The sequence below is a fragment of the Rhinopithecus bieti genome, unplaced genomic scaffold, assembly GCF_001698545.2.
Source record: "Rhinopithecus bieti isolate Rb0 unplaced genomic scaffold, ASM169854v2 scaffold_23460, whole genome shotgun sequence".
Lineage (NCBI taxonomy): Eukaryota > Metazoa > Chordata > Mammalia > Primates > Cercopithecidae > Rhinopithecus > Rhinopithecus bieti.
This window is the reverse complement of record NW_016811040.1, coordinates 186722-199004: the sequence shown is the minus strand read 5'-3', so window position 1 is coordinate 199004 and position 12283 is coordinate 186722. Positions and strand designations below refer to the sequence as shown.

The window sequence follows — 12283 nt, the reverse complement described above, 5'->3', positions numbered from 1 at the left end:
TCTAAAAGGTAAGGACAGGTACAATTCCATTATCATGCTCAAAAATTTCTGGCAGTATTTTCTCAGTATGAAATGTTTCACTGTCAACTTTCTGACTGTCTCACAAGAGTCACACATATTTGGGGGAGATTTTTAAATGATACAATATCATAACTGAGTTTAGAACAAAACAAGCTCAAAAACACTTTAGAGAGTAACAGTAGCAGAGCAGACAAATAGAAATGAGATGAATACAATAACGCTAGATGATACACAGACTTACTTTTCAAGAAGGAAAAAAGGGTTAGAAATATTTCTAGCCATAACTCTGTAAATCAAGCATCAGGTAAAGGAAAACTGCTGATCTCCTAATTGTCAGGGTTCTCAGAATGATTAATTTTGTATGAGGTAAAATACCCATTTTTAAAATAGGTCTGAAGACCATAATATAAGCACATTTTAAATAACTGTTAAAGAAACAGGTTTCATGTAAAGAACATTACCAAATATCTAAGGGTTTTTTAAAAAAGCCCACAAAATAGCAAAAACAAACTTCAAAAGATGAAATCAAACAGAACTTAAATTTTATGTGTTAAATAATGACTTGAGAAGAAAGTACTTATAAATAAGAAAGCACAGAAATTTGATTCCCCAATAGTATTCTCAACTTTGGCAATTCACAAATTAAATCATGTTTAGTGAGCAAGACTAAACTCAGAAAAAGCCAAGTAACGTCTAGCAAAGAAGAATGCTCGGCTGGGCGGGCGGCTCATGTCTGTAATCCCAGCACTTTGGGAGGTTGAGGCGGGTGGATCACGAGGTCAGTAGATCGAGATCATCTTGGCTAACATGGTGAAACCTCATCTCTACTAAAAACACAAAAAATTAGCCAGGCGTGGTGGTGGGGGCCTGTAGACCCAGTTACTCAGGAGGTTGAGGCAGGAGAATGGCGTGAACCTGGGAGGGGAGGTTGCAGTGAGCTGAGATCATGCCATTGCACTCCAGCCTGGGCGACAGAGCAAGACTCCATCAAAAAAAAAAAAAAAAAAAAAAGAAAGAATGCTCTATCAGGCTCAGTAAACACCATCATGAAGTGGTGGCCTAATAACACCAGCAGTTAGATCTACCTAGACAACTGTATTGAAAACAGAACGATTATTGCTGGTGCACCCATCAACTGGCTGATAATGTTTGGACATTTGCCACCTGAGCGATAATCCTACTAAGTCAAGGTTCCGCTTTTTTCAGATTGTAAAATCCAACTGTCAATGTTGAGGTGACGGTGTTAGATACTATTCAATACTATCTTCCCAATTAAATTCAACTGAGTAGGTATCTATCAGTCATCTATTGTGGGCCCATTTGGTGTCCTAAATACTCTGGGAAATAATATCAACAACACATTACCATTTACAAACGGCTTTCACATACGCCATCTCATTTTAACCTCAGAGGAATCCAGTGATTTAGGTAGGGCTGGTACTAATTCCAATTTTATATCAAAAACTAAGCCTGTGGAAAGTTAAGTGACCATCCAATGTGATATGACTAATAAACAACGAAGCTGGTTTTCAAATCTACATCTGCTGTCTACAAATATCATGCTGATAAAGATGGGTAGTCATACCCTAAAGAATATTTGTGTTGGAATGGACCAAAAATTTTTTAAAGAGATAAGTGCAGATTACAAAACAGTATGAAAAGATTTTAAAAAAAGTTTATGTACGGATAAGAGTGAGAAAGTATTTTTTAAGTTGGTTAAATTTATATCATTATACAAGGCCAACTTCTGAGCGGACAGCATTTCTGGGTTAAAATAGCTCTACAGATTCAGTGTAGGAAAATCTTATTTATTCATATTCTATCAAACTTGTTTTTGTGATAATTTGAAGACAGATTTAAGATAAACTTCAATCTAACCTAATCTTACCTACCTCTGTAGGTAAAAAACCTACAGAGATTGAAAGTGTACCAGATAACAGTGTGAAATAAGTCCATTAAACAAAAGAATGGACATTTGACTACTTTAAAATAAACAACTCTATTTAAGATTCTAGAAGTGTCAACATTGATAAAAACGAGGTACCAATTAGGAAACTTTATTTTGTGTGTTAAAGTGTGACAAACTAAATGTCAGCATGTATTTTACAAATTCCTTTCTAGTCTCGTATCAGGCAGGCTGTCTCTGGTTTTATGGAACATTATTTTTAGGCTTGTTCTTACTATCAATAGCATTATTTTCAAAATTCCTTCCTTTTACTTATGTGATTCTGCTTTACTTAGGAGAGATTTTTAAGTTTTTGCAGAATGCATTTGTAGTTTTCTGAAACGCAGCAAGAAAAAAAAAACTAGTTCACTGAACAGAAGTCTGTCTGATTGCTGAGAGAAGGCTCTGGCGGAATGAATCTATTCCTTTAAGCAGGAGTATCGGTAGAGAGAACAGGCTGTCACATACAGGCTTATTCAGGGTAACAGACTCCATTTCAGCTGACTCGGAGGCAAAGCAGGCCAGGCTTCAAAATCACCTCAAAAAAAAAAAAAAAAAAGGCCTTCCTGCAACATTACCTCCAAATGAGGTTATACACAGTCACAGACAAATGGGATTAAAGTGGGAACAATAGGACTGAAAGAACAAAACCAACTTTAAATTAGTGTAACATTATTGGACTTCACTATCTGTAGTAAAGTATGAATTAATTCAAAAAATATTTTGTAATGATTCTGCACAATTTTATTTTCTGGGCAAGCTGGGTGCGGTGGCTCATGCCTGTAATCCCAGCACTTTGGGAGGCCAAGGCGGGCAGATCACAAGGTCAGGAGTTCGAGACCTGCCTGGCCAACACGGTGAAACCCCGTCTTTACTAAAAGTGCAAAAATTAGCTGGGCATGGCAGTGCACGGCTGTAATCCCAGCTACTTGGGGGGCTGAGACAGCAGAATCTCTTGAATCCAGGAGGCGAAGGTTGTGGTGAGCTGAGATCGTGCCACTGCACTACAGCCTAGGCGACACAGTGAGACTCCATTTCAAAAAAAAAAAAAAAAAAAAAAACTAATTTGCCACTTTAAAAAATAGTTTTATTGCTGAAAATAAAAAAATACAAAAGTAGAAAGACTGTTATTTCTTGATGTTTTATAAAACAGCCAGGATCCTAAGCAACCCCACTGACACTTGTCATTTCCATTTGTGTAAAATTTCATGTATCTAGTGAACAGAGTTTATTCTTGATTGTAGAAGAGGGAATCTCATGCAATATTTAAGCTATTAATTACTCAAAAAAATATTTCTCCCACTGAGAACATCAATGAAAACCCTAGAGCTATCTTTGGATTTTTGTATTTTCTAAAATAAACCCAATGTGTAAAGAAATGGCCCAGGAATTAAGAATTTTCAGTGTTAAGCATGCCAGCAAGCCATAAAGGCCTGGCTATAGATTTTTTGTTTTCTTGGGAGGTGTATTTCCTTGTTTACTTTTGGGGTATATCCTAGAACAGACCATTCAGGACCATTCTAATAGCTTGTCGGGATGCAGTTATTAGGATGCCAAAAAGGTCACATCTGCATAGTGCTGCTGGCTGTTATCAGATTTTAACAGCCCACATTCCTCAAATTAACATCTTCTAGTAGGCATCTAATTAAAATTAAGCTATTCAACTTGAATTTTATTATTATTTGGCAGGACAACTTAATTCATTCTTTAAATGCACTTTCCCATTTAAAATGATTTTCATTTTTTTTTTTTACCACACTGTGCCTTTTCCTTTTGGCAAATAATAGGTCTTAAAACACTAATGGGAAGACCCAACTTAAAAGAATATAGTTACATACTATGAAAATTTAACAATAATAATAGTAGTAGAAGCAGTGGTGGTGGTGGTAGTAGTAGTTGTAAACAAGTTATTAAGGTCTGACATTTACATCTTGAGAAGCTCCAATTCATACCAGATTTAAAGTCTCTTACCAGGGTTGCAATCTGTAAGAAGTGAGCAGATGGAGAGGAGAACTTTAGAAATAGTTAAAGCCGGACTCCAGTTGTCCTTTAAGATGTCCAGACAGATCACGCCTTGGCTGTTAATATTACAGTGATAGATTCTTGTTCGGAAGGTAACCTATAAGAAAATGTAAAGTTATATTCTGTTAGACAAAATATGTTTATCAACACTATCTACAGACAATTTTTGTCTGATAAAATTGTCTATTTTATCAGACAAAACAGTCCAGGCTATTGGTTTAAATACACTTGATTTTTTTCTTGGGCACATGAGATTAATCAACAAACAGAGATCATCATTTCAGAATTTGTCATTTTGGGCACAGAGGAGTAAACATCAACAAAACCATGACATTCTGCTTCTTATAGAGTCCTGTTATTTAATGAACGTTTTAGGGACTGAGTTTACTTTTGATATAATTACAGGAATGTTCATGAGGAGAAATTGACTCTGACTTCTAAAAAAATTTCAAAGAAAACCTTTGTTAGATTCCAGTTATTTTAAGGATTTTGTACATTTATAATAATATTCAAACACCAAAAAGCATGAGAGTACTAATACAAAGAAAATAAATATTATTCTATAACAGTTTTTAAAAAAAATTTTTTTGACAGAGTCTCAGGCTGGAGTGCAGTGCCCAGGCTGGAGTACAGTGGCGTGATCTTGGCTGACTACAACCTCCACCTCCCGGTTTCACGTGATTGTCCTGTCTCAGCCTCCTACGTAGCTGGGATTACAGGTGCCTGCCACCACGCCTGGCTAATTTTTGTATTTTTAGTAGAGACGGGGTTTTGCCATGTTGGCCAGGCTGGTCTCGAACTCCTGACCTCAAGTCATCCACCTGCCTTGGCCTCCCAAAGTGCTGGGATTACAGGTGTGAGCCAGCATGCCCAGCCTAGAGCACAGTTTTAAAACATAAACTAAGGCATCTACATAAATAACATGCCTAGTTCATAGAACTATATTAGTATAATTATAGTAGTTACACTTTACTATATTAGTTACAATTTACTATATTAGTTATATTACTATAGTAGTTACAGTTAGTTGTAATTTAGAAATCTTTTCCTTCTTAAATTTTATTTTTAAAATGTAATATTAATGCACAGTCTTTGCCGTGTGATAGCTAGATCACCACTGTATGTTGCTTATGTATAACTGTGAAACACAACATGTTTAAAACACTTCAACTGAAAAAAATTAAGTGCAAATCAGTTTTATAACTACTATAACTGTTTAAAAGTGTTATGTAAGCAGCAATAAGATGTGAATAGTATTTATTATTATGTTCATAAATGTGCTTAAATTTTAAGTTGAAAAATACAAAAATCTCAGTGTTCTAAAGACAGTCTTTTGGTACTACATCTTAAATGCCTAGAAATGTTGAAGAAATTATAATGAACATTCTTTAAAATGCATAGCAGAATCTGCAAGGGGAATCCCCACAGTCTAGAATTAAAAGCCAAAAATTATAGTAAGTGCAACAAGCTGAGAGTGCACCTGCCATGGGTGGGGTTTTGGGAAGAGGGAAGGGAGTAAAAGATGGTATTCAGTCTTAATAAAATGGAGGTTTGGGTTGTGATGCCTTCATGGAAAAAGAAGATGAAATCTTAGGCCTGTATGTTACAACAGTTCAGAATTGAGCGCCCTTATATAAATTAAGAAACTCTAATGGCTAGTATTTCAGTAAATGGATGGACTTGAAAAGATATGCCTTATGACACAGATAGCAAAGAAACTTACCAAAGAAAGCCTGGGCTCTAGACTGAGAAATGTTTTTCCTGAGAATTCTAAATCCTAGACACATACACTGTGTAAACACTAGCTAACAAAAAGAACTTAAATGACTATATTATTATCAGGTCAAAATACGTTTAAGGCAAAAAGCACTGTTAGAAACAAAGAACTTTACTGATAAAATAAACAACTCATCAAGAAAACAGTAACAATTCTGAATCTGCTGTATCTAACAATATAGCCAAAAATATACAAAGTAAAAATCTGCAAGATTATAAGGAGAAAATGACATATCTATAGTCAAAGAGGAACATTTTCACTACAGCAACTGATAGGTAAACCAGACTAAAGATTAGTAAGGATATTAGAGATTTGAACACTGGATAAACAAAATCAAGGGACTGAATGAAGATAAAATCCTACACTTAATGATTAAGGAACATTGAAGAAACATTTATAAAAACTGATCACATGCTAAGCCACAAAAGAAGCTTCACATATTTCAAAGAATTGACATTATTAAGACCATAATGCAAAGTCAGAATCTACATATAAAAAGATCCCCTATCATATATTTGGAAACAGAAAACTCATTTTCAAATAATTCTTGGATCAAAGAAAAAAATCAGTTACTATTATAGCTGAATGACAATGAAAATATTGGGTTGCCAATATCAAAATTTTGTGACTCAGCTGAAACAGTTGTAAAAGAGAAATCTACAGTTTCAAATACATATATTAGGAAGGAAGAAAGATACTTAATGAGTTAAGGGTCCAACTCAGGAAGGTAGTAAGAGAACAACAGACTGAGCTCCATGAAAGAAGAAATAAAGACTCTAGCCTAAGTTAATGAAACACAGACTATCTCGTGATATTAAAATTTCTGTGGAGAAGGCAGAGTGCCTATCCCTTTAAGTACTAAATGAAAAGATAAAATATTTTTATGATCCCAATTTAACTGATGAGTGGCTTATATAATATTGATAATTAACCCTCAAAACAACTCAATGGGGGAAAATAATATTATTGCAACCACTTGAAAAATGATGAAACTAAGGCAAAGGGAGGTTAAAGAACTGGCTCAAGATCCCACAAGTGGTAAATGGAAGTCAGAATTTGAACACAATTGTGCTGATCCAAAAGCCTATGGTCTATCCCTCAGCATCAATGCCTCTGTTCTTTTGTAAAAATTTATAATTCTGGGATAATTGTAGATTCACATGCAGTTGTAAGAAATACATAGATACCATATATTTTTCACTCAATTTTCCCCAGTGATAACATTTTGTATAACAACAGCATATTGCAGGAAATTGACATTAATACAGTCCACTGACCTTTCCCAGATTTCATTTTTATGTGCACTCATACATATTAAGTATATTTAGTTCTATGTAATTTTATCACATGTATAGATTTGTGTGAACACCAGCAGTCAACACACAAACAACTCTACCACAAACATTCTTCATGGTACCTTGTGATAGCCATAGCTGCCTTCTCCCTTTACTTCAATTCCTGGCAACTACAACTCTGCCCTCATCTCCACAACTTTGTCATTTCAAGAATGCTATATAAACGGAATTGTGCAGTACGTAACCATTTGAAATTGGTTCTTTTCACTCTGCATAATTCCCTTAAGATCCATCCAAGTTGTTGCACGGTGTCAATAATTTGTTCCTTTCTTATTGATGAGTAGTATTCCATGGTATAGATGTGGTACAGTAGACAGATAGCCAGACATGAGGAGGAAAAGCGAGGCCCTGAGAAAAGGAGTCTGGAAAATCTCACACCCCAGAGATCACCCTAAACAGGTATGCTAGATATGAACAGACAGGAAGGGAAATGCCTAGGTAGAAAGGAATTCCCCTTAAGACCGTAGTGATTGCTCACTCTGCCAGTTAACCTGCCAGAATGTAGCTAGATGCATGCTAAAGGGAAGAGGGCAAAGGAGAAAATTCCTAAGAGATACGCAGAAGCAATTCGTGTCCAACATCGGGTTCACTCGTGCACACCAATAGTAAGGGAGGGTTGGTCCCACAACCTTGGGGCGGGAACTAGGTGAGGGAAAAGGCAGGGACTTAAGGCAGATGCAAAAGACTAAACAAAGTAAAAAGGTGGAGACTAAGAAAGAGGCAGGAACTTCAAGAAAAAAATCTGTAATCATAAAAACCCAACACAGAACTCTCGGGGTACTGCTGGCTCACTCTCTTTCAGCAGCTCACCCTGCCTAATCTTTTCAGAGTGTACTGTCTCTCTAGATAAACTCCCTGCTCTGTATTTTCCTTCAATAAATTCTCTTTTTCTGGCTAAATCAGTAGCTTGGCAGAATTCTTTCTCCAAATAATACTAAGAACCAAACAGTAATAGATGTGCCAATCTGTTTACCCATTTACCCACTGAAGGGCATCAGGTTTCTATGAGATTCAAAGAACCAAAATGTTTTTCCTACTCTCTCAACACAGAAGACTTCCGTGACCAAATGTGGGTGAGGAGTTTCTCCTGACAACTAACTTTCTGATGCTAGCTAGGTGTCCCACAGTTCAACTCTGATACTATTCACCTGGATGTAGAGTCAGAACCTACAGGTTTAGGTCTCAGTCCCACAAGACTGCTTCCCACTTCAGATGCCAATCCAAGTTCTGGCTGTTATAAATTGGGGATTCCCACAATCCCCTCCTCAGGTTCAATCATCTGCGAAAGCAGTTTACACAATCCATAAATGCGTTTTACTTATCTTTACTGGTTTATTATAAAATATATCACAAAGGATATAGCTGAACAGTTAGAAGATAAGCATAAGGTAAGGTATGAGCCATAAGGGGTGGGGGTGGTACAGAGTTGCCATGCGTTCTTGGGGTACAACAACCTCCATGAGTTCAGCAACCCAGAACTTCTCTGAACCTTGTTTTTAGGCGTTTTATGGAGGCTTCATCATGTAAGCATGATTGATTTAAATCATTGGTCACTGGTGATCAACTCAACTTTCAGACCCTCTCCTCTCCCTGAGGGTTATAGGGGAGAAGGGCTGAAAGTTTCTACCCTCTAATCACATGATTGTGACATGATGGCAACCAGCTTCCATCCTGAGGCTTTCCAGGAGACCCCAGCTACCATTCACCTCATTAGCATACAAAAGACACTTAACATTTCTGAGATTGCAAGGGTTTTAGTAGCTTTGTGTCAAAAATGAGACCAAATAGTATATACTTCTAATCAGAAATCACAATATTGCAGGGTTGTTTCCAGTTTTAAGCTATTACAAATAAAGCTGCTCTGAACATCTGTGTGTTTTTTGTGAACATAAGTTTTTATATCTCTCGGATAAATGCCCAAGAGTGTAATTGCTGGGTCATATGTTAAGCTCATATTTGGTTTTAAAACAAACTGCCATACTCCTTCCCAGAGTGGTTGTACCATTTTATATTCTCACTAGCAATGTGATCCAGTCTCTCTGCATCCTTGCTAGCATTTGGTGTTATCACTATGTTTCATTACAGCCATTTTAATAGGGTATAATGATACCTCAGTGTGGCTTTAATTTGCATTTCCTTAAATGCTGATCATGTTGAACTCTTTTTCATTTGTTTATGTGTTATCTGGATATCTTCTACAGTCTGTCACATTTTTGCTCATTTTTTATTAAAACTTTAATAAATGTTGTTGACTTTATGTTTTAAATGGAGACATTTCATTAAAACCAAAGTATAATTGGATGAAAAATAATAAAGTTTGAGTTTGCAAAGAATCCTGTGCATTTCTGGACAGAGTTTTACAGTTGAATATTTTATACCAATAATAAAAGGATCTACTTTGGTGATGACGTCCGTCAACTTCTATTCTGACAGGCGTTCATGAATTAAATCACACTGAATAAAACAGACTGACTGTTCCAACATGTTCTAGTGTCAGAGACTCCCACAACTACCACCTTTTGAAACTGGAAACAAAATCTTGATTCCTAAGTTTTAAGAAGTGTTATGTGTTTATCTATTGAAATGTAAGTCATCTCCTCTTTGGGGGTCCCGCCATCATATTCTACTTCAATACTATACTTGCAGTAGGACCTCCTCATGAAACTGTGAATTACTCATGAAAGTATTATCTTTCAACTGATGTCCAAAGCAGTGCCTGGCACACAGAAACAGCCCACTGTTTCTTGAACAAATGCTAACACACCACAGGCTTGTCGTCTCTGAGGGGCTATAACCTCTCACTGTTTTTTAGGTAAAAGAGCATTTTAGAACCATAAGTTAGGAGTAAAAGCTGGAAGACTAGAGAATATCCTGAGGAAGCAGAAGATCTCTTTAACATTTTTCTGTCCCATGTTCCTTTGCTAAATTTTCCTAGAGGTTATGATATTATTTCACAAGGGGCTTCATATAGGCTAAACTAATAATAAAAATAATAAATTTAGTAAGCATTCAACATGTGCCAGGCACTCCAACATAAACATTTTTATTGCTGCTACTTCCTATTTAAATGTTAAAGAGAACCTACGAAACGAGTGGTCTGGTCACATCAGCAAACATGTTCTACAATCAAGGTAAAAACTTGCTAATAAAAGCTCTTGAAGCAGCCAGCATTCTCTTCTAGACCTTATCAACAAACTAGGGAAAATGAGAAAGAATACTTGTAAACTGATAAGGAATTGTATGCGGTCCTTAGATATTAGTGATTCAGAAATAGGAAATAATATTTTGAATAGTGACAAATAGCAAAGAACTTGCAATTGCCAGAAGGAGAATTTTAGAGGCTGAGAAAGCAAGTCTTCCCACCCTTAACCTACAAGACTACTCCGATCTCTGACTCAATTTTCCAGAAAGCCCATCACATTATCTTGTTCAGGGGGCTGGGCAGCTATGCATCCTTCACATCATGTTGCTGACAAGCGAATGATAAAAAATGACCATAAAGCAAACTGCACTTCCACTGCAGGGGTTAATACCCGCTGAGTTCTGTGTATCAAACTAGTGACACCCACATTAGCATTTATAGCTGTATTTGAAGCATAGCTCAATAACTGATGTTTACAATGACAGCCACCATTTCTCAGTAATAGGTAAAGTTATATTGAGAATAACAGTTTCCAAAGGCAGGGAGGAGAGCACCTTTTGGAACATTTTCCATACAAAGGAAATTTTAAAAATATGACTTGGATATAGCGATATAGAAGACATGTATTTAGAATGGCTAACTCCCAGATGACCCTGGATAAGAAAGGTTTTAATGTGTGTGTGATAAACACACACCCAACACCTGCATGTGTGGGTACGATCAGGGTCAGCAGTACGGGATGTGATGAGTGATGTGAGGAAGGAGCCATGAGCCAAGGAATGTAGTTGGCCTCTAGAAGCTGAAAAAGGCAAGGAAATGGGATTTTCCCCTAAAGCCTGGAGAATGAACTCAGCCATGCTAATACCTTGATTTGAGTCTTCTGACCCACGGAACTATAAGATAATAAACTCATACTGTTTCAAGCCACTAAGTTTATAACAGCAGCAACAGGAAACTAATATAGTGTGTGTGTGTGTGTGTCTGTGTGTATCTGTATTTCCCAGCTGTCTCATTACTTTCTCTTAAAACGTAGTTAAAAATGAAGCTGTGCATTTCTGTACTTCACAGAATCATCTCTCCTTAAAAACAATTCTAGAAAGAGTTAACATTCTTTATGTTGACTAAAGCATAAAAGAATGCAGTAGCATTCTTGGATAAGTAACTCTGCTACTCTGAGCCTCTATTTCCTAACAAAACAAGATGCTTAGATTATTTCTAAGGTTTATTCTAGTTCCATGATGCACGAGTTGTACTGTGGAAAGAATATATGGGTTTGGTAGTTAGTTGGACTTGGGCAGGAATTCTCATTTTGGATGAATCACTTAGTATCTTTGAGATTCAGTTTCTTTATCCGTAAAATGGGGAAAATAACAGTGATACTCATAGTAGCTGTGAAGACTGAAGTCCACAAATGGTTCTAATAGCCTGCCTGACACTCAGCAAGAATCCAATGAGTATTAGTTCTTCTTCCCCTCTCTTATATACCCTAGTTACTAGTTATAAGACTGAGAATGCATCACTTTAAGGTATAGGCAAGACTCCATATATAAATCAAAAGTGATTTTGTAAGAGGAGAGACATCATGAAAGGCATAAATATATAAAAAAAATTTTAATATAGTATTTCTGACAAGCTGATTTTTTTTTTTTTTTTTTTTTGAGACGGAGTCTCGCTCTGTCGCCCAGGCTGGAGTGCAGTGGCCGGATCTCAGCTCACTGCGAGCTCCGCCTCCCGGGTTTACGCCATTCTCCTGGCTCAGCCTCCCGATTAGCTGGGACTACAGGCGCCTGCCACCTCGCCCGGGTAGTTTTTTTGTATTTTTCAGTAGAGACGGGGTTTCACCGTGTTAGCCAGGATGGTCTCGATCTCCTGACCTCGTGATCCACCCGTCTCGGCCTCCCAAAGTGCTGGCATTACAGGCTTGAGCCACTGCGCCCGGCCTGACAAACTGATTCTAAACAAAATTTAGAAAGATGTTTAAAACTAAACACCTCCAAGATGAAAAATTAATTCTGATAACA

At 36.8% G+C, this 12283-nt stretch overlaps 1 protein-coding gene across 1 annotated transcript in view; it reads right to left on the bottom strand.

The window, feature by feature from the left end:
• Positions 1 to 12283, bottom strand: part of LOC108543059 (ubiquitin-conjugating enzyme E2 E2-like) — a 96556-nt gene that overhangs the window by 50623 nt on the left and 33650 nt on the right. Inside the window, exon 3 of the mRNA XM_017893390.1 lies at positions 3938 to 4085. Coding sequence (XP_017748879.1) covers positions 3938 to 4085 — 148 coding nt within the window. The remainder of the gene's footprint in view (positions 1 to 3937; positions 4086 to 12283) is intronic.